The 22,901-nt window shown below is 44.7% G+C and overlaps 2 protein-coding genes across 2 annotated transcripts in view; one reads left to right on the forward strand and one right to left on the reverse strand.

The window, feature by feature from the left end:
* Positions 1 to 7,625, forward strand: LOC130374180 (saccharopine dehydrogenase-like oxidoreductase). Its single transcript, XM_056580814.1, has 12 exons — positions 1 to 420; positions 701 to 813; positions 1,229 to 1,309; positions 1,504 to 1,633; positions 2,218 to 2,267; positions 2,927 to 3,057; positions 3,371 to 3,488; positions 3,979 to 4,098; positions 4,826 to 4,882; positions 5,202 to 5,313; positions 5,443 to 5,524; positions 6,159 to 7,625. The coding sequence occupies exons 1-12, from the start codon at positions 225 to 227 to the stop codon at positions 6,256 to 6,258; spliced, it is 1,290 nt and encodes a 429-aa protein (XP_056436789.1). The 5' UTR covers positions 1 to 224; the 3' UTR covers positions 6,259 to 7,625.
* Positions 6,620 to 22,901, reverse strand: part of mboat2b (membrane bound O-acyltransferase domain containing 2b) — a 22,656-nt gene continuing 6,374 nt past the window's right edge. The window contains exons 2-13 of the mRNA XM_056580813.1: positions 18,779 to 18,924; positions 16,788 to 16,865; positions 15,253 to 15,348; positions 14,262 to 14,317; positions 14,091 to 14,145; positions 13,769 to 13,952; positions 13,206 to 13,398; positions 12,892 to 12,995; positions 11,996 to 12,060; positions 11,152 to 11,284; positions 10,736 to 10,887; positions 6,620 to 10,342 (exon numbers count right to left, since the gene is read on the reverse strand). Coding sequence (XP_056436788.1) covers positions 10,120 to 10,342; positions 10,736 to 10,887; positions 11,152 to 11,284; positions 11,996 to 12,060; positions 12,892 to 12,995; positions 13,206 to 13,398; positions 13,769 to 13,952; positions 14,091 to 14,145; positions 14,262 to 14,317; positions 15,253 to 15,348; positions 16,788 to 16,865; positions 18,779 to 18,924 — 1,485 coding nt within the window. The 3' untranslated portion in view covers positions 6,620 to 10,119. The remainder of the gene's footprint in view (positions 10,343 to 10,735; positions 10,888 to 11,151; positions 11,285 to 11,995; positions 12,061 to 12,891; positions 12,996 to 13,205; positions 13,399 to 13,768; positions 13,953 to 14,090; positions 14,146 to 14,261; positions 14,318 to 15,252; positions 15,349 to 16,787; positions 16,866 to 18,778; positions 18,925 to 22,901) is intronic.

Genomic DNA, 22,901 nt, shown 5'->3' on the forward strand with positions numbered 1-22,901 from the left:
CTTGGTCCTTCCTTGTTTATTCCTTGTAATAAATAACGCATAAAGTCTGTGAGCGGTAATTTGGAAAAATATATATGATATTTTTTTGTTAAATGCCATTGAATCAGCACTTTATGTTGCGTAGATATTCTGAGATTTGACGAAGAACGACTGCGCACTGTTCCATGCGCAGCCAGGAGAGGGGACTGACAGCTAACGTGGGCTCATAAACGGACATAACAACAATGGCGTCCTCCGTAACCTCAAAAAGACCTTATCACATCATAGTGTTCGGTGCTTCTGGTTTTACCGGGCAGTACGTGGTGGAAGAGGTGGCTCGGTGTGCCACGGAGGGCATCGACGGGCCTCTGAAATGGGCCGTGGCCGGAAGAAGCAGAGCACGCCTGGAGAAAGTGCTGGAGCAAGCGGCCAATACACTGTGTACGATCCGTAGATCACGCTGAGTTTGACCGTCTGTGAACTTACTTAGAGAAGACACTGTCTGGATGTTGATCAGCTGTGCTATGTGTTGAAGCGTCAGTCAATGTTATTAAGAATCAATTGTTTATATCGCAACGATTGTTCTGGTTGCGTTTTAATAACAAAACCAAAGCGACATCGTAGGTTAAATAAAAGCGATTGAATAATATCAATACATGATGACATTACATTATAAATGACAGCAAATTAATATAAGATAATTTTCTATCTCCATGTCCAGCCATGCCAGCACTTCGGACGGATATAGAAATCATTGTAGCTGATGTGTCGATCGAGGAATCTATGGCCCTCATGTGTCAACAAGGGGTGGTGATTCTGAACTGTGTAGGACCAGTAAGTAAAATAAAACAATCTTCAAATTAAGAGATTGTTGAAGTTAAAAATGCAGGGTTCGTGACGTGAATAAAAACACATACAACATGGTTAATAAATGTATTCCAGTGTGTAGTAGCTTGCTCAACTGTAATAGCTTATAATAATTAACTCAAAATGTTGCGTGGTGCAATACATTTGAACAGCCTTCGCACATCAATATAAATAACTGATTTATAAACAGCATATTACAACATGATGTTTGATGTCAGTATTGCCCTATACTTTAAATAAGTTTAATCAAACACTGCCTTCACACATAAAACCCTCATACACAGGGTTGAATAAGCCGGTACAGGGGTACATGTAGGTATGTCCAGGTACCTTTACTGAACTCTCTCGCTCTCGCTCACTCTCTCTCCCTCTCTCTCTGCAGTACAGGTTCTATGGGGAACCGGTGGTCAAGGCTTGCATAGAGAACGGAGCGCATTGCATAGACATCTGTGGAGAACCTCAGGTAGACACACACACACACACACACACACACACACACACACACACGCATAGATAATACTGTGTGTTATCTGCTGCACCAATGGGCTGGTGTATTTTTTTGTGTGTGTATGTGTGTGTGTGTGTGCGTGCGTGTGTGTGTGCGTGCGTGTGTGTGTGTGTGTGTGTGTGTGTGTGTGTGTGTGTGTGTGTGTGTAGTTCCTGGAGCGTATGCAGTGTGAGTACCACAGCCAGGCACTGGAGCGAGGCGTCTACGTCATCGGGAGCTGCGGCTTTGACTCCATACCTGCCGACCTGGGGGTCCTCTACACAGAGAGGCAGCTCAAAGGTATAGATAACCACACACACACACACACACACACACACACACACACAAACACACGCACACACACACACACACGTTATGATGTTCTATTCCCTGCCAAAAGGACGTGGGTTCGAACCCCAATATCTATACACTGCCTGTAGGCATCCTTGATCTACATGCCCTCCCCCTACCTGTTTCCTGATGACGGTGCATCTCACTGTGGGTCACTGTGGATCAGAGTGGCTGCTAAGATGGTAGTAGAAAGGACCAAGTAGCAAGTCAAATTTATTTGTAAATCCCTTAATCACAGTAAGTCTCACATGGCTTCACCAAATTATACAACACACCATAAGCCTTTTCAATGGTGAGGCTAACAGTTACCAGGATAACAGGTTTAAAAAAAGTGGTTTTGCAAAACTTATTGTGTTCAAAATCAAGGACTGAACTGTACAAATATAGAAGATGCTAAACATAAAGTATTTGGTCTTAGATTTCCCACTGTGCCAGACTTATGGCAATGTAGGTATTACCTATCTACCTTCTCCCCTGCTGCTTCTATTGACTGGATGTGTATTATTTACATGTTTATTGGTCTCTTTTCCTAGGAACTCTCACAGCAGTGGAGAGCTTCCTGACCATCAGTAGTGGACCACAGGTAGATTGGCCAATCACAACGTGTGCCTGCCTGCGGAGCATGCTGGGAGATTTGTTATTTTTGTAGTCTTTTTTTTCTACATGTTTAATTAAGGAATTAATTGGAAATGGTGAACTGTTATTTCCCCTTGTGTAGAGCTTTGTGAAACTAGGTAATCATCAAAATCGCTCAGGGCTCTCAAAAGATATTAGAACAAAAGTAAAGATTTAAGCAAAGCATTTAACAAATCCTAAGGGTGTTTTCATACTTAGTACCTTTCAGCCCTCATAACAACCTCAGATCGATTAGTCAGCATGTTTTGCTCATATGTGAACAAACACTCCAAAATAAGTCAGACCCCTTCTGCAACACATTTTACTCAGACCTCCTCGGAAGGTGGTCTGCAGAAATAACTTGGTCACTTTTCTGTTGGTCCGGTTTTTGTCCATTTTATGAGTGCTTGGTTTGTTTTTTAATAAGGGCTATTCGTGAAAACACCCTTTTTCCGCTGTGAAATGGAGTTCTAAAAATATGATATTACTGATATTTCATCATCCGTGTGTGATTAAAACGTAATGACACAATGCCCTAACTGAGCTAGTCTGAACGATGACCTCACTGAAGCCCTCCAGTCAAACGTCAGTTTGAGCCAGGGGGTGTGACACACCGTTTGCCAACAGGGGGGAGGTGGCCATGACGCGACCTGGCAGTCGGCCGTCTACGGCTTTGCAGACAGCGGGGCCTTACGCAAGCTGAGGAGGAAGATGGGTTTCAAACCCTTACCTGTGCTCGGACCTAAACTGAAAACTAGGTAAGAGCCGTCACACTTCTTACGGTTACATCCTGGTTTCTCTCTCTCTCTTGGCCAAATCTCAATGCAGGCATACATGAATGTATGCGTGTATGAAACATGCGTCTTCTATTACAATTCTGTGCGTGCGTGTGTGCGTGTGTGTGTGTGTGTGTGTGTGTGTGTGTGTGTGTGTGTGTGTGTGTGTGTGTGTGTGTGTGTGTGTGTGTGTGTGTGTGTGTGTGTGTGTGTGTGTGTGTGTGTGTGTGTGTGTGTGTGTGTGTGTGTGTGCGTGCGTGCGTGCGTGCGTGCGTGCGTGTGTGTGTGTGCCCAGGGGCTCTGTGTTCTTCAGCAAAGAGATTGACCAGTACTCCATCCCCTTCATGGGCGCGGATCCCTCCGTGGTCAAGAGGACACAGCGCTTCCTTCTAGAGGCGGAGCAGAAGTTACCCGTAAGACCAAAAGCGCCAGCCACTCATCTCCCACCAGGAGGAGCACCGACCAATAGGACGGGGCAGCGGGCGGTCGATACGAATCCAACGTGGGGCGGGATGTTGGTCAGGGTGTTTTACCGCCAGCCAAAAGGTTCTGCGTTCCAACCTTGAAGTTCACTGCCTGGACGCATCCTTTGGATGCGTCCAGGCAGTGAACTTCAAGGTTGGAAGGTTCTGGGTTCACTGCCTGGACGCATCCTTTGGGACGCATCCCCCCCCCCCCCCCTGTTTTTTAATGATGCTCCCTAAAAAGAGTTCACTGTGAATCCCTGAGTAATATTAAGAGCCAAGAACAATAACCCCAGCGGAGATGAATTGAATATCGTTTAGAAGGAAGGAGCCAAAGAACAATCGATGCAGCCCTTTGCTCCGTCCCTCCCTCCCTCCCTCCCTCCCTCCCTCCCTCCCTCCCCTCCCTCTTTCCCTTCCCCTCCCTCCCTCCCTCCAGGTCCAGTACAGTGCCTATGTGGGGGTGGGGAACCTGTTCTCCGTGGCCAAGCTGGCGTGTGGCGGTCTGCTCTTCTGGTTGATGGTGAAGTTCAGCCTGGGACGGAAGCTCCTCACCACGGTGGGTCTGGCCTTTATGTACCCTTTTGTAGTCTGGGCTCATTTAGTTGAACAGGTGTGCGGCTGACAACAAGCCCTTTCGAAAAAACGACCTGCTGCTGACATCACACGCGTAGGAGGGTCCTTTCCAACCAGGTGGTGGTAATGATTCGGTAAGCTGGGGTTTTTATCTGCTCTTCATTCATGCATCTGCGTCGATTCCTCCTCCTGTGATGTCACTAGCGGGTCAATTTGGAGATTGCTTGTTATGCCCAATCAGCCTCACACCTGGTAGTCAAATAAAGGCCCTTTAAAGACCGTTGGGGTGCCGGGATTTAAACTCGGTTATACGACTCGAGGTAAAACGCCGTATCAGTTGGGGGGGGGGGGGCTATCGATCCTGAGGGTGGGTTTGATTTGTGAGAGTGGGGTGACTTGGACAACAGCCACCGCCCCCCTCGCCCCCTCCCACCCTCCCCCGGGGGTTATCAATCAGGATGTGACAGAGGGATGTATAACGATAGCCAAGCGTTGTACTGTCAGCACATTTGATAACAGCGTAGAACGCTGCAATCATTGCATTGTATTTAAGTACAAGAATTAAAATTGTTGTATTATCTCAGGTTTTCTCAGTGTTCTGTTAAATGTCATGCTATTTAATTGTGCGTTCTGGTCTTGATAAAGGCTGAACTCTGCCAGTGCTGGACTTAATTAATGCTGGACGCTGTCTTGTCGCCCACTGCCTACAGTTTCCATCATTCTTCTCTTTCGGGATGTTCACCAAGGAAGGCCCGTCCCTGAAGCAGGTGAGCAAGAGGGCCTCTTCCTTTTTTATTAAACGGAGCAAATTGAAACACCCCCATCTTTCATCGAGCCACTTAGGTTATCAGGAGTGGGAGTGCCCGGTCAGATGTGAGACTTGATAGATCAACTCGTGAGTGGACTGTAGCAACAGGTAAGTAAGCTGGTATGGTGCCCACTGGTTGGAGATCTAGCCACCCATCGTAGATCTGAATGAACACTCCCCCGTGGGATGACACAAGTGGATGGACTTGTGTCCGTGGTTTGTAATCAGAGGGATATGAAACACGTGCTGATGGTCATGAGTCCCTCTCTCTCTCTAAGATGGAGGACACTAGTTTCTGCATGACGTTCTTCGGCGAGGGCTACTCGGACGGGAAGGATCCGGCACTGGGGCCCCCCGACGCAAAGATCTGCACCCAGGTCATCGGAGCGGGTAAAATAAACGACCTCCACCACGAGCAGTTGCTATTGGTCCATGGTTTATGTAGTTGTGTCTATTGGTCCCTATAAATAAGTTTCTGTTGGTCTACAATTGTACTAAGGGTTTTCTATTGGTCCACAGAGCCCGGCTACGTAGCGACCCCAGCTACCATGGTCCAGGCAGCCGTTACAGTGCTGAACGACCTGCACTCCCTCCCCAATAGGTCTGTCTGTCTACCTGTCGGTCTGTGTGCAAACCTGTCTGTCTCTCGTCTGTTCAACTGTGTCTTCGTCTATCTAGTCTGTTACTTTAAATTACAATCTCTACTTTCCACTATATGTAGTAGAGGCCGACCTATACTGGATTTTAGGGGTTATTAGCAAGTATAAATCAACACCAATTCTTAGGTTTTCATATCGGCACACATATACAACGCTGCAGTAAATCTGTGCTAGGCCCATATCGATCGGGCCGACATATATATCGGGCTCTAATGTGTACTATATCTAAAGTTAGATTTTGCTTTTCCTTATTTATATCATAGAGCTTGGCATAAATGTGGTCATTCAATGGTTCAGTATGTAGCGTTTATACTTGGTTCTACTTCCATTGCTCATTTTGATAAGCCATGGCAACAGACACAACGGAAAAAGACAAAGAAAATTCATTTGAGTTCTAAAAGTTGAAAACCATACCACGGTAAAAGCCTCTATTCACAGGAGGGCACTTGTTTTTAGGCAACAGAGGGGGCTGTTTGGTGGAGTTTAACCATCTTCTCTGTTTATGTATGAGCTTCTAGAAGGGTGTTTCTGTTTCACCCTCTCATTCATTCTATGCTTCTGTTTTCTCTTCTCCAGAGGAGGGGTTTACACGCCAGCGGCTGCGTTCAGCAACACCCGCCTCATCGAGCGGCTCAACACCCACGGTATCAAGTTCTCCGTCAGGAGCTACCCCTAGCCAATCACACGGCTTAGAACCCGGTTGCGTCATCATGAACAACGGGAGGGCTTCACATGATGTCACGCACATTCCAAGCCATCATATTTGGGCTTTTTCATCAACATTCATTTTTATTAGAGAGACTAAACGGTCACAGCAGAGTTTAATTTAGGTATTGAGATGGTATAATATTGGTATTGGGTTAGCGATGAATAAGTTTCAGTATTTAAAGATCGTTAAATTGTGGTCTTTAAAGATGGTTAAGTTGAGGTATTTAAAAATGGTTAAGTTGAGGTATTTAAAGGTGGTTCATTTTGGTATTCGGTTAGAGATGATTAAGTTTAGGTATTTACAGACAGTTAAATGTACGTATTTAAAGATGGTTAAGTTTAGGCATTTAAAGATGGTTAATTGTGGTATTGGGTTAGAGATCATTAAGTATAGGTTAGAGATGTCTAATAGGTATTGGTACTTTTTTTTTAAAAAAACTTGGCTTGGGTGTACGCAACTATGTCAGCCATGTCCCTTCAGTCTCTCTCCTATAATAAGAAAAGTGACTGGTTGCTTTTTGGTCCAGAAGTACCAAGATGGCAGCTTGAACTTCTTTCATGGAATTTAAGGTCACAGGATTGAAGCCCTCATTTGATGTCAATATAGAAAATGGGATCATAATAGCATACAAAAAAAAGCCTCATCATGCATATTTTCAGTGAATGCTTATTACTGCGATATTTCTATCAGAGTTGCTGCAGCCAAAAATGCACTTAGCGAGTTTCACTAATGTGAAACAGCCAGAGATGTTGATATAATATTCTATTGTGGTCATTTGAGTATTTGTAGTCCCTGATTGTCAGTGGTTAAATGGAACTTTTGTTTTTTTAATCAATATTTTCAATATGCGTGGGCACCTTCTAGAAATTCTAATTAATTCAAATGTATTATTTATGAACCAGAAAAGCTAATACAAAGTAATCCATGTGATGTATCACTCGTATGCGGTTCTCTGATATCAACTGTTGGTCAACAGTTAAATTAACAGTTTGTGCACTATTTTCACGTTTTGAATCCCAAAGTCTGACAAAACATTGTGATGCTAGTTTGGGATGCTTTCTGTTGTCCACATGCACATTGTATATTGTTGTGATTTGGCTATGGATGAAGAGAGGACCCACAGATGACCTTATTAAAAGCTACACTCCTCAAACTAATTTAGTTTCTTGACCACAAAGAATACAACAATGTATCCACGGAGAACCCCCCCCCCACCATTCCTACCACAAAGATAGAAAGACGGGACTAAAAACAAAAGAGTTAGAAAAAGACGTGTAATAAAAGGACAACGAACGGTTCAATCACCAATTTCTCTTTTCAAACCACCGTTGACCCACGCCCATGATACCAACAGGTGATGGCGCAGCGGCTCGGGTGTAGGACTCCTGGGTTTGATCCCCAATGCTCATAGACTTAGGAAACAAGCTATAAGTAACTCATTTTTCAAAGTGCTCTGAGGTGATTGAACACTTCACTGACTTATTGACAGAAAGTTGCTCATACATGCTCTTACATGGCTTTTTGTGAAACCAAAAGGCATGACTCTCCAAAGACGATGACCCCAGCCGTCTGTAGAGGTGAAATATTGGTATGTTTATCGCTGTTGAATACAATCGGATTTCTACATTTTATTTTCTTCATGAACAGGGCACTCCATGGAGGTCATTTTGACTAAGAGGTCTCAATACGCTACCCGAATGCTAACGCCGGCCTCATCGCTCTCAGCTAGGCTGACCTCATTCCCAGACATTTTCCTCTCACAAAGGGGACTTGAAGGCGTTACTCCATAATGACATCACGTATCTTAAATTCATTTGGATAAAAGTAAGTCACTTTGGATAAAAGCATGTCCTGAACACATGACTAAATGGTAGCAATCAGTGAAACAGAAGATATTGTGTTCACGAGAGACACTGCAATCAGCTCAGCTCAGTTGTCGCTTGTTAAAACACAAATAATTGACCAAATAAATGAATAATTCCACATTTAAAATAACAAACTGCAACGGTGAGCGGAAGTAAGATGTCCTCCCCAATCGTAACAAAGTAGACACACACCCAAGGCTTGGTTTAAAAAAAAAAATCCATATTTTTTTTAATCACAGAATTTACAAAATGGTGTCATCCACATCTCCTGTGTAAGGTAAACGCAATGGTATCGCCTGGTGTCGCGAACCGTCTTCCATTTCTCTCAGATGAGGCGCACAGGCAAACGGGTTACCGTGGTAACCCGTAACAGCTACCTACACCCCCGCCCTCCCCCATTCCTCCACAACCAGGGATCGGTTTTAAATTGTCATCCATGAAACTACAGTAAAACTCTGTTGGTATAATACACATAACAAGCACAGAAATAGACAAAAGTTGACATCTAAAATCGATGGAAACGCAAAGAAGCTCCTCTCCGTAATACTCCACATTTCCTTTTCCAACGCACACCAAAGAAGAATTAAGTCATGTAGTATAAAGTGGCCTGCATTTCTTTTTTACTTTCTTCACTGAAAGAAAAGAAAAGAAAAAAAACTGACAACAGCTAAGGCGTCCGAGTGTAAATAATTATTGGCACTTTTCCCGAAACCGCTCGAATTTCCGGATCATTCTTTAAGGTGTGACTTTGTGACCTCATACCCGCTTGTATGACAGAAACACTTGATGGCCATTGGAGAAATACTGATCATGTGACGCTGGCGCAATGCTGTGACATCACAGGCTCGCACCCTGTGTGATGTCACACTGAAAGCAGGAAGTGTGCTGTGGGAGGGTCCTGTTGACGACAAATCATATCAACGAGAGCTGTGACATCACCGGCTGGAAAACACGGACACGCATCCCTTTACTTATTCATTCGCACACACTTCTGCTGGTTCATTGCCTTGTTCGTTCATTCATTCATCGCTTCTCCATAACCTCACCATCGTCTCACTCACTCGCACTCCCTCTTTTAAATATAAATTTTTCCTTTTAAATTAAACCACCAATTCATTTGATTCCATTTTTCCATTCAACCGATCTGCTCGACGACAACAATTAAATAAAAAATAAAAATAATTTACTCTGTTATTTCAAATCCGTTCCCTTCCCTAGTGGGTCCCTCCTCACGCCGAGCCGAAACAAACACACACACTGAATCCGCGTTGAGTTCCTCGCCTCACGTCCGCGGCGGGAAGGCCGGCCGCTGGCTCCGCCTCCCACCGCTCCATCACGATCCCATGACACAAAACACAGTCAACCGCCCCAAAACTGTCCAATGGGAGTGTTTGTATAAAGTCACATGGTCGAAAAAATGGCATCTCAGAGATAATTTCCCGCCTCCTGCTCCACCTCTTCCTCCTCCCGCCCCCGCCTCCCATTTTCCAAAGGGGGGGGGGGGATGGGGGGGCAACACTGCAAAAGGTAAAAACACCGAACCACCCTCCCCCCCTCCTCCCCACGCCCTCCGCCTCTAAAGGAGTCCCGGTGACACACGGGGTGAACATCAAACCTCTTCGCCTTCCTCCTCTTCCTCTCCCTGTTGGCTGTGTGTTCCGTGCCATCGTGCTACAGTCGGTGAACATCCCACCACTCAACACCACAGGCAGAGGGCTGGGGGGGGGGGGGGGCAGAGTGGGAAAGGGTTGGGTGGGTGGGTAGGTAGGAGAGGTTGGAGGTGGGGTGTGTGTGGAGGGGGGGGGGGTCAGGTGAAAGGGTCAGAGGTCAGGGGAGGAGGGAGGGTTGTCACACTGCTGGTCCCGCCGCCACCACCACCACCGCCCCCACCCCCTCCCCCGTGGGTCTCTCTCTCTCTTTGAGGGGCGGTGGGCCCGCCCAGCGCAGTCCGGACACCAGCGGTTCATGTGGTCTTGGACTTCTGGTTGCAGTTGCCGTCGGTGGCCACTAGGGGCTGCTGGCTCTGGAGCCCCTGGTCCTGGTCCTGGGCCTGGTCCTGGTCCTGGGCCTGGTCCTGGCCGAGCGGCCGGGTCTTGTGCTGGTCTTTGAGGCGCAGGTGGCGGGGCTTGACGGGCAGGGCGACGGCCAGCAGCACGCAGCCCAGGTGGAGGCTGAAGCACCAGGATCTGAACAGCAGAGAGACACAGACAGAGAGCTGAGCTGGGCTGAGCTGGGCTGCGGAGCTAGAGAGTCTTCAACTAACCTCAAACCCTTCAGAGGAATGAGCCTCTGGTCCCCCCCCTACCTTCTCCTTAAGGAACTATATCTGAATGGTCTGGATAAGCCACAGCAAAATCGAATATCCACTCAGGTGTGTGGCGCATAGATCACCTCTAGTGCACTGTGCTTTAATCAAGGGCTGTGATAATAACTGTGTCGTTACTCCAACAGCACACAAGCCTCGGTTGCCCTTACGCCTACAAGATATTAGGTTTCTTTTAGCTTGAGTGATTTTGAAAACCGAGGAACGGAACCTCCTCGATAAGACATCCAAGGGACAAGCGGAGCCAATCACAGACCTGTAGAACTTGATGGACGGGCCCACGGACAGCAGTACAAACGGCACCACCGTGTAGCAGATGGCGATCTGGGTGGACGCCCACGTGATGACGTCATAGAGGAGCTTGTGGGCGGGCGAGCACTGGAAGTACGGCCGCACGTTGTGTCTCACCTGGGGGGGGGGGGGAGAGGAGCCATGGGGGGATACGTTTAGCGGAAACATTCAGGATTAAAAGTGTAAAAGAACTCAGGAATCAGGGCAAAGACTATTCATATTTTCTATTTTTCTATATATTCAGGAATTTTATATTCAGGAAAGGAGTAAAGATAAGGGAAGGAAAGTAAAAAAAAAAGCAAAGACAAGGAAGAACAAGAGAAAGAGGACAAACACAAAAAGAGGTAAAAGCAGCAGGGCGGGGCCCGCTGGAGAACTCACGGCCCGCGCGGCCAGCGTGACCACGATGCCGGTGAGGAAGGTGAGGTAATATCCAGGGTAGGCTCCGTGCCACATGGCCGACAGGATGAAGGTGGCCGCCGTGGGATTGTAGGGACAGCGCTCATAACAAACCCTAGCGCCACAAACACATGCTTTAGTTACACACACACACAGCCGTAGCAACCTTTTCACATTAGTGTACAATGCATCGCTCAAGTCATTTAATCCTGTTCTATTTATTAGGTTTAAATTCTTTATGTATATTTGTATTGTTGCACATTTTTACTTATTATTTTATTTGTTACTTTAAACAGGTCTTTCCTGAGCATAGCAATATTGTAACTGAATCTATTATCCATTAGGAGTAAAAAAGTATAGTAATAAAGAAATGGAAACAGTGGAACAACGTCACAGCCTGTAATGCTGGCTCTAACCACTAGAGGTAAACCTTTCATGAAACGGCAGTCCCAGTGAGGCCCTATGAGTGAGAGGAAGTGATTGAATGCCAAAAATGAGCTTCACGTATTTATTTATATCTGCATGATAGATTTTGTTTTTCATAGTTGTTTTGAAAATACCTTTAAGTTAATAGATTTATTCAGAACACATCTTTAATACTTTTTTAGTTTTCTTTACAAATTTGCCTGGTAGACCTATACACAGTAAAACATGTAAAACTAAACAAAATGCCTTCTACAATCTAATAGATATTTGCCTGTCAAACCTACAGACTGGATACATATGACTGCCTGAAGGCGGTATTGTGTCTGACACATGGCACATATTAACAGTTTCACAGTTAATGACAAACAGGACCGAACAACACAATCCGACATCATCTTACCGTTTGAGCCAGTGTGCTGTCTGGATGTTCCAGTTGTCCAGGAATACCTTGAAGCTGGTTGCCAACTGAAATCCCAAAAAAGGACAGAAGATCATTTAGCATGCTGCCGGCGTGCACTGGGACACTCCTAACCTGCTCTGCATAATCCCCTGGAATCAATATAACATTCAATAATCAGTTCCACTGGAATCAATAACAGGGGACCACTGTTGGGGGGAATAGATTTTCTAATTATGACAAACCAATATCTTAGTTATTTTCCAGTTAGGCATGCATTTTTGTGAAGAGTGATAGCACAATCATTTGTAATTATGAAAGTGTGGTGAATAATAGATTTGATGCACTCAAGGCTTATATCCTGGGCTATTTGTGTTTACAGGAAGCATATCGAACATTCCTGAGCCCTTTCCTGGATATTTGGTTGATTCATTCATTATTCCTGTAAAAGAGTGTTATGTGATTGCTGGTATTTTAGTCATCGTGTGAGCAGCAGGCCTTTAAGGAACCTAAGGAACTTTAACTGTGCATTAATCATTGATAGAAGGGTCAGTGTGATTGTGGTTTAAATGGCCTCTATTTTACCACCTTGTCTGGTGTTAATAAGCCATGACAAGCCATTTCAATGCATACATCTGGGTTGACCATTTCCACTTGAGTCACAAACATGTAGTTTGTAGAAATGGCTTGTCATGGCTCATCATCGTCACACATGGAGTTAAATAAGGCCTCTAGCCAGATATGGGAGCTTCTATCTAGGCATTTGATCTCTTGGCCAGGCATTCGAGCTCCAAACAAGGCATTCGAGCTCCTAGCTAGGCATTCAAGCTCCTAGCTAGGCATTCAAGCTCCGAACCTGGCACAGTAGCTCCTAGCCAGGCACGGGAGCTCCACCTCACCTCGATGTTCTGGATCCTGAGGTTGGAGATGAGGTCCCAGCGCGGGGAGCCGTCCAGGTTGTAGCCGTTGAACCCAAAGCCTGCGGCGTTGTTTATGGCATCCGCTGGTGTGTAGAGATTAAACGCCACGTTAGAGCCAAGATAACATACATTACTACGTCCACATAGATACATACATACACTCCCATTTTCTATAAATATACATATTGAGCTAGCAAGCTGCCTAGTCACGTAGCACCTACCTAGCATCCACACAGTACATTTTGCCAAATTAAACTAGCTAGCTAGCCATCTCTCTAGTGAGTGTCACCTACCCAGCGTCCACACAAAGTAGTACTTTGGCCGCGTGGTGAGCATGGACAGGTACAGGTACACGACCTGGGCGTAGAACGGCGTGTTGGCGATGAAGTCGTCGTCGATGTTGCGCTCGACGGGGAACACTTTACACACCAACAGAAACACCATGAGGGAGAAGAAGCATGTCGCTATCTTCTGGACCACCACCGTCTGTGAGAAGATAAAAAAACAAGACAAGGTTGAAGGTCACATTGGTGTTTATTGTACGCATACATACGTACATAGGGTTTGGCTTAGGCTGTTTGTATTAAATATCTGTATTTAGGACAGGTTAGTCTAATGGTGAGGATGTTTGACGCTCAGTGTGAGGGTTCTGGGTTCAAACCCCATTGTCTACAGTCTACATGTAGGTACATGTAGATTCCCTAACCCCATGCTGCTCCTTAGTATACATGTACTGTATCTAAGATTCTCCCTTTGGAGAAAAACATCTGCTAAATGTCTACACACACAAATTGAAGGACATATTACACTGTTGATTGCTTTTCTACAGTGTTTCAGAAGATAGACTGGGACTCACATTCGGTGAAGGCTCGCTCCCTTTCACTTTTCCACAGGCCTTCCTACTGGTCTCAAAGTCTCTATGACAACAGGTCCCGCCCTCGATGAAGGCAATGTAGTCGTTGTAGGAGCAGGTGGGGCCAGCGAGGATGCCCATGAAGTTACAGTTGTAGCTGAAGTACTCCAGTAAACTGGGCATTCTCCTGCACGAGACCAACCAAAGAAGTTACATGTGTTGGGGAGCCTATTGGTACAATTGTGAAAACATACTCGGACATACTGGTATTGGTACATACTTGTACAGTATAAAAGATGAAACAAGATATGATTTAAAGCCCAACCTTATGGCCAATATTTTCTGCCCAGGTGTCAGATGCTCCTCCTTACGGGCCATTCCTGATAAAAAAAATGGCAAATCATCAGTTTCTATATCCTAATACAATAGCGAGTTGTAAAAACAGTCAACACACCGGATGCATACATCAGCAAGAAAACTCTGCATATGAACCTACCGTCATGGATTTCAAACGCCAGACTGGTTATCTTTTGCGTGATGACCATCATGGGCCTTGGAGGGAAATGGAGGGCAGATAGTTTAGCTTTAGATGAAAAGATTACATAAATAATGTCACCTCTCTGCCCAGGACGGAAGGTCTGCATGTACACACTGGCTGTTTGACAATTATACCGTTTTTGCCAACGGTACGCTCTATAGTCCTGTATTGGCCTAGTATGACCAGAGTGCAACACCAGGACAATCAAGGTCATATTTTCTAGTGTTTATCGGGTGAGGTTTGGTGGATATTGACGATGCTGAATCAAGTAATATAAAAAAAATCTATTCATAACTTCAAGATTCTACTAAGTGAGTAGAAATCACACAAGTAGAAAACGTACTGAGTAGAAAACACAGCCTCCTTGTCAGGAGACACTTTGAACCGACTTGTCGTTAACTTATTTTCAGCCTTGTTGTTTTTTGTGCTCTGTTGTTCTGACTGATCTATGTTAGATGTTTGAATTGAGACAAGGTTACCCCTGGCTGCTCTTTTACTTTGCGGAACAGAAACCAAGCATGGCATTTGAAAGACAAACACATACAAACACACACATCACCAGGGACTCTATAAACACAAGGCTCTAAGACCTACAACGTATGTTGTATGTCCTTGCATAAACAATTGTTTGTCTTTTAATGAGAATTTCCATGTACTTTTATGTCTGTTTATGTATTTTAATTTCTTGATGTTAACATGTCCCTGTTTGTGTATCACATATTGACACACAGAGACTCTCACAGCATCAATTTAATACATAGATAACACTGCAAACTGATACAAGTTGTTGGAGCCTCCACAAGGGAACATTTGTTATTCATATCCTGTAAATTGTTTAAATGTGCAATAAATATGTATTTGAAATGAATCAAGCGAAAAGGTCAAATAACCAGAGTATACAGCTTCTGTCAAATAGCGTCGTTAAACAAGCTCAGCGAAGGGGCCTTACCCTGTGAAGTCTGCAGAGTACATCCCATAATCAAACACGTAGACCCGTGTAATCTGACAGAAGCTCAGGTAACCAAGGGCAACCACCAGGCAGTATCTGAAGGAGATCAGAACAGACAGAGAGATGAATGAACGGAATGCAGTGAGGAACCGTGATGAACCATAAGCCCTGTTAGTTTAACGCTCTCCCTGTTCTCCTTTAGGGACTGGAACCAATAACCCTTGCAGTGTTTGTAGTCAAGTTTGTATTTCAGTCTGTGTTGCGGCATGTATTTGAGTTCAACATTATTCCAGGGCTCTCAATTTTTGAACTGAGTTCAGAGTGAGATTTTGTCGGCGGGGGGGGGGGGGGGTATTAACACGGGACTGCATACAAATGTGTCCACAGATATGGTGACTAATGTGTGATAGTAAGCATTATTGGCCCTTAACACTAATATTCAAAAACAACACTGCCTCAAAAGGCTATTGGCTTAAGCAACATCGGTAGATAGAGGCATATACTTTTCCCTGAACTTTTAAACGTTGCAAACGTGCAAAAAAAATATTATATATTTATGTGGCATTCAGTCCAATGCTTAAAATATATCTGTGGCATTCAGTAGGTCAATGCTGTGGTAAAGTGTGTAAAGTATGACCGAGTGTTTCTTTCTGTTCAATTGATAGAACTTTATCAATCCCCTGTAGGACAAATTTGTTAATGTTTGTCCATATAAAACAATAATGGTAAAAAAATAAATACAAAACATGACAGAAACTAAGTAAGTCAAGCATCCAATCTGAAGGCTTTACTTAACCACTCCCCCTACTCACTTCCACCAATGCAAAGCGAACAGAAGGGGAGGCGAAGCCTAACTAGTTTGTGAACGACCCAGAGAAATGCAACGCAAATTCAATGTGTATGAGGCTTTAATAAAATCACGGACGATTTTGAAATGCCGCCACTTTTTTTTTTTAAAGTGTCTCAAAACGAGGGCATGTCCGGGCAAAAGAGGACGTCTGGTTACCCGACGTACGGGAAACCCATTTGATTCTTAACGGATATTGAACGTGTACTGCGTGTCTGTTCCCATATATATTTGAGAGACGTTAGACTCAACCTTCTGAATGGAAGAGCATACACCTTGACTGGTGTAAATGTTTCCTGGGAATTATCTGTTATTGAATCACTCATTTGCTATGAGTGCCAAGTTTAATGTTTAACTGACAGTTATATGTAAGAGTGGGTCAGGAGCTTGCCCTTAATGTTGCAAGTTTGAATCCCACCGTAGACTTTCACAGAACTGAACAGAACATCTACAGTTCTGTTATACAGAGAGGATATGGTTAAACTGTTGGTCCCAGCAGTTACATTCAAGAGTGCAGTATGCTACTTTTTATTTACGAGTTAAAAGTAGGCAACAGAAGTCAATAAGACACTGTTTAAAAAAGGCATGTTTTTGTAACAGTTAATCATTTGAACGTTTCAGTTTCTCATGTCTTCAAGAAGTTAATTCTCATGCAAGGAGCCTCTATACTCCGAAGGTGTGGTCTTACTTGTGCATGTGCTCTACTCCGGTCAGGATCATGATGCCATACGTCAGCCCACTCTGAACCAAGAAGTGGAGCGCATACCTGGAACACACAGGAAGTGAGCCATTAATATGTTTTTCTGTTTCAGTTACCTAGTCAGTCAACCCAATCTTTTGTTTTCTCATTTTTCCTATCAAAAACATTATCAAAGACCAAAACTACAAAAAAATGGCTTCCTAACATTTACAAGAAGCAGTCTATTATAACAAAGGCAGGAGTTATGCCTTGCTATGGAACCCGAATCCAAGATGTGACAGACTAGCAATCTACCAGCACGTGGGGCAGTGTGAGAACCGACATAATGGTCACACACACACATACACAAACTGTCTCTCTCTCGCTCTCTCTCTCTATCCACCTCCTCCACTGAAGTTTGTCCAGCAGTTGTGGCGTACGCAGCACAACCGTGTCTGGTTTCATAGTATATCCAGACAGCCAGAGACAAGCTCTCATACACCGATGATAAGAAGCAGTCCGTGAGCTTTACCGTCTGTAAACAAAGAACGTGATTGGCTCACATCGATCCACCGTGTCCCTAAGGACCCTGGGAACGTAAAACCCAGAACCCGCCCACACACAGACACAGGGCCCTGAGACTGGAACGGGCCGCCGTATCCGACACCCTCGGCGCTGACCTGTCTGACGGGTCAGGCCCCTGTTCTACCCTGGGAGCCAACACCACATGCTGTGCTACACAATACCAGATATAGCTATCACATGCTATGCACGATGCTATCGTCTATACGCTATGCTACAGCTCACATGCGCTGTTACACCTTGACCACAGGAATCATGCAAGACTACACGCCATGCACTACTATAAGCTGCTACTACTACTACATGCATTGCTATCAGCTAAAGGCTTTAATACACGCTATGCTACATGCTATGCTACAGGCTACACGCCACATTCACAGGTGCAAATCTGAGGAAGAACACAGACATTTTTGTTTTTTAAGTACATTTTTAGCTCTTGCTCAACACAGCCTAGCTCAACATAATCATATGATGAACTAGTTATTATTATATAAGACTTGATAAGACATTAGGGGATTTTGAATTAGGTAACAACACCCACCACCAACAGTGTCTTTATTATTAATGTTATTTTATTAACGAGCAGCGAGTACTAAACGGTGCGGCCAAGGGTTAGCCTCGTGAGCAGAATATCCCCGGTTTAACTCTGAGATGGAAGACCACAGCAGGCGTAGCCAAACTGAATTTCACCCTTTTCACTCAGAGTCCCCCTTGACATCCTGTTACCCTGACAACTAGATATACACAGAGCTACAGTGTTCACGATAGACACTTGCATAATATTAAATTAACTTGCTTGTGAAATTTTAATTTGAAGGTGAAGACTTAAATCTTTTGAGATGAAAGTGTAATGTATCAAAGAATATAGCTGGTTACAGGCTGTATTAGCTGGCCTAACACTTTCACGCTAGTCACAATATATGGAGAATGAACACCTATATATATAGCATATAGGCCTACAGCGTTTGAATATTCACATAAGTACCATGATGAATCATTACAAGTATAGATTAAACACACAGACTTCCCTTTGTAGCAGCTAGTGGTTAGCAAAGTAACCCAATAAAAGCTTAATAACCACAGACCACATCTGGGACTGGTATGAGAGTTGGAGCTAAAGTGCTATGCTCAGACACGTAAGTAATGCTTAACACAAGTTGTCAATAAAAAAGTGCTGTTCTAAGATATACCACGCTACGCTAAATCCAGACAGTTACTTAGCACGGACTGATATTGTAGACCAGCTATGCTCAAATATGCTAGGCAATGCTAAACTATGCTAGGTATGCTAAGCCCATACAGTTCAGCAGCTGGGACTGATATAGTCCACTCGTGGTCGGAGGAAAATGCTATGCTAAAACAGGCTGCCTTTTTGGTTGTTAGTTTGATAGCGTTGGTGACAGACGGACTGGACTGACCAGCCGAAGCAGAAGAGGGCGAAGTAGAGGCCCAGGAGGGTGGCGACCACATGTCTGATGAAGGGACTGCTCCTCTTGGGGTGGAGGTACAGACGGAACCAGAACGCCGTTAGCAGAGCACATAGCTGGCACACCACAAAGTTGACCTGGGGAGAGAGACAAAGAAAGGGGGAGAAGAGAGATAATAAGTTGGATATAACATGTATTGACAATGTAACACTGCTTCATGCCTTGACAATAAAGCTAAAGCTAGAAAGAGAGGGAGAGAGATTAAAAGAGAGAAAAATAAAACTTATGCTGAAAAGATGTACAGCTTGGCCCTAAATACCAGTGAACCTCATTCAGTTAAACTGTGGCCTCCCAAGGTATACAACGGTCTCTCCAGAGCTGAGCCATGAGCGTCAGACCTGAAACAAGAGCCATTCCATCATCACACTCCAAAGAGCTCCTCTGAGCAGTAACGTGCACACCGTTCCAACACGTTAGCCATTGGCCAACCTTAACCAATGCAACCAGTAACAAAGGCACGGGTACAACTAGGCTAGCTGTGAATTTGCCTTTTGTCTTTGGCAGAACTTAGTGGAAAAAGGAAAGACCTCAACACTTTAACACACTTCACTAGGCCCACCTCGACCAACACAACCAAAAACAAAAGGCACTGGTACAACCAGACTAGATGTGATTTAGTAGTATGGTAGTATATGGTGAAGAGATGTCAACAGGAGAACACCAAACTTAACCAATGCAACCAGTGACAAAGGCCTAAAGCTACCGATGCTAGACCCCCTTCAGTGAAACAGTTCGCAGGGTGAGGTGGATCGTGGGTCTTGTGTGAGCTCTCCTTTGCCGTGATGCAGCAGTGGTGGGGGCCTGGAGGATAGGGGAAGCATCTGTGATGAAACAGGGGCGGGGGCTAAAACGGGATCAGACGGAAGCTATTTATAGCCCGGCCTGAAGAGGGGCGCCTCTACAGTCCATTACACAGATTACCTCCAACAAAGGCAGCCCCTAGCTGGTGACGTTTCTTTCCCCCCCTGCTGCTTCTCTCTGCGTGGACGGCTGTGTGCGTGTGTGTGTGTGTGTGTGTGTGTGTGTGTGTGTGTGTGTGTGTGTGTGTGTGTGTGTGTGTGTGTGTGTGTGTGTGTGTGTGTGTGTGTGTGTGTGTGTGTGTGTGCGTGCGTGTGTGCGCGTGTCTTTCTGAAGTATAACCAAGTAAAAATAAATCAGGAAAATTGAGTCGACTGTCTATGTCTATATATATATATGTATATATATATATGTATAGGCGTACAAAAGGGATACTGTGGTTGTGGTACCTGGTTGGGGTTGCACCTTGCAGCTACCAGTGTCCAACGGGAGACGACTGTGGTTGTACTGTTGTCATACACACCACTACTGTCACGTTGTAGGAGCAGTCACTGAAACTAATTGTTCAAGTACGTTGTCCTGTGGCTTCTCATGCAGTAACACAGCAGAACCCTGTGATACTGCATGAGCCACTATTTGATTTGCACTGATCTGCATACTCTGTTGTATCTAACACAAATGTTACTGTTCGGCTGGAAACAGTCACCCTGTGAGAGGATTGTGGATGCTCTATATATGGTCCGGATATGTGTGAACAATTTTGAATATATTTAGTGAGGGTGAGGGTGAGGATGGAGATGGGAGTGGCAAGTAATTCCAAGCTCAGCACAAAGTCCTCCCAAAGGAATACGTAAATCTACGATTGCATTCTGACCCACACAGTGGGGGTGGAAATACACACAGGTGGACCACACACACACACACACACACACACACACACACACACACACACACACACACACACACACACACACACACACACACACACACACACACACACACACACACACACACACACACACACACACACACACACAGCTCTCTGAGATGGTCTGACGAGCAACGCGAAAAGCCCAGCTGGTGGCTTACATAAAACACACACATATACACGTGCATTCACAGTCGTGTACTAAGAATACACAACGCAGACGACAAGCATGTGTTGTCAGCTGTTCACACAAACGCACAAAAGTTCACCACGTCACTCCTCAGCTGCGCAGAAAGAGTGCGGGACACAAACAAACGCCTGCATGGCTTCTTCTCAGTGGTGATCTGCAAAACACCCTACACAAACATGGATGCATGTCTTATCAGCCTAGCACCACAGCTTCCTCAGACCTTTAACACACTAGAGAACTTAATTTGTAGAACACTGCAAGGATTAGGGGTTGCATTCCCCTAAATATATTGTACTGTCACTGAGGAAGGCACTAGCATTGCAAAGATTATGGGTTCTATTTCCTGCATGGAAACAACGCATTGAGCATGCCCGCTGCATTGGGTTCTATTTCCTGTATAGCTTTCACCGTGAAACAGGGCATGATTACATGCTCTGTATCACACACACAAACACAGAAAGGCTCTTACACAGAGCCATTAAAACCAGGTTATACATATGTAGATAAGCATGACTTATATCACCAATAGAAGTCATACAATTGTTCAACTTTGAGGTGCAGTACAAATATAAAATAAGCTAACGCATCAATCACTTACAATATCCAGGTTCCAGACCACACATATAGACACAGGGCTGACTACACATGCACATAATTATATCAACTCTATTGCATAAGTCCTTGTCTATATGGGTTGTACGACTCTCTGACCAGAACCACCGTCTCCTTCAAAGAGAGATAATATAATAAAATAGAGGGAGTGGGAGATCAATGTCTTTCCTCAGAGAGCGAGAGAGAGACTGACTGACTGACTGACTTCTGGGCAGCAGCTACAGCAGGCAGTGCTACTTAAAACCCATGTCCTGGGTTCTTCTCATCTGGCGCCCTCTCATTAATATGACATACGGAGCGCTGGCTCCACTGGGCCCACTCAGATGCCACAAACCGTCTGTCCAGACACACTAGCTCGCCGCCATCTTCTTTAATTCATGATACTTGTTGGTGTGTTGATGTTTTTTTTTCCACCCCCGGATTGAAAAAAAAAAAACTTTACGTCAAGCTGGCCCTAAGGCTGTCAGCAACAGGAAACAGGAGGACCAGTGAACACTAGATTGCTGGAGGTCATTTTAAACTAATGGAACGGGGAGGAAGTGTAGCGGTTTACTTTGCTGGAGGGATGGGGAGTTTGCGTAATGTTTCTGCGGGGAAATGACTCGCTGTAGGTCGTGTGAAACACAATGGGTGACTTAACCCCTTCCCTCTCTGGGCAAGAGACACAGACACACAGACACGTACAGATTTAACCCCGGAGGTCATAGTTCAGGTCACGCTCGTCACATGAAGCGGAAGGGAAGGGATTCATTAGTGTGAGAAGTACGTCGCTCCAAGGCCCGGTTAGGGGGTGAGGGCCCGGATAGGACGCTAGGGTTACTACTTTTTAGCCTGGACACACAATGAAGAGACTCGTGGTGCTTATGAATCTAATGAAATTAACTGAACAGAGGACTACATAATTCACTATTTATTTAGCTCCTGTGTAATTAGACCTGCATTTGAAGAGAGAAATGTATGAATGCATTTCTCTCTTTGGTTGCCCTATTCAGCCTATTTCTACCAGTTTATCTTACGCAGTCATATCAAGCCCGGTCTATATAGGAGTAAAAAGGAATAAACCACACATATGCCAGGGAGGTGGTATAAATGTAAGATAATTAATTGATTAGTGCTTTGGACTTGGTTCCATGAACATCCTTCCGACAGCGATATATTGTTTCACCTTCTTCTGACAAATGTGGTTATTGTAAGTGGCTTTGGATAAAAGCATCTGCTAAATCTCCTTAATGTAATGTAAATAATTGATTGATATTTACACAAAAGCTAATATACTCACAATAATCAGAATAGATTGGCAAAACTAGTACAGATGTCAACAATAACAACGGGTACAAATAAATATAAACAGGGGTTGTGCTAATATACGGAGGAAGGAAACCTGTTTGCTAGCAGAGCCAACCCCCCTCACCTATCTCTCTCTCTCTCTCTCTCTCTCTCTCTCTCTCTCTCTCTCTCTCTCTCTCTCTCTCTCTCTCTCTAAAAGCCACTCTATCAAACTCTACCGCACTATTGGCTGCGGGCAG

This window comes from Gadus chalcogrammus, chromosome 21, assembly GCF_026213295.1.
Source record: "Gadus chalcogrammus isolate NIFS_2021 chromosome 21, NIFS_Gcha_1.0, whole genome shotgun sequence".
In the NCBI taxonomy this organism is placed as follows: domain Eukaryota; kingdom Metazoa; phylum Chordata; class Actinopteri; order Gadiformes; family Gadidae; genus Gadus; species Gadus chalcogrammus.

What these genes read in the sequence shown, in the direction of transcription:
- LOC130374180 (XM_056580814.1), top strand. Translation starts at nt 225, where the DNA reads ATGGCGTCCTCCGTAACCTCAAAAAGACCTTATCACATCATAGTGTTC. An exon ending in GCAAGCGGCCAATACACTGT is followed by an intron (nt 421 to 700) that starts GTACGATCCGTA and finishes CTCCATGTCCAG; the next exon opens with CCATGCCAGCACTTCGGACG. An exon ending in CTGCACTCCCTCCCCAATAG is followed by an intron (nt 5,525 to 6,158) that starts GTCTGTCTGTCT and finishes TCTCTTCTCCAG; the next exon opens with AGGAGGGGTTTACACGCCAG.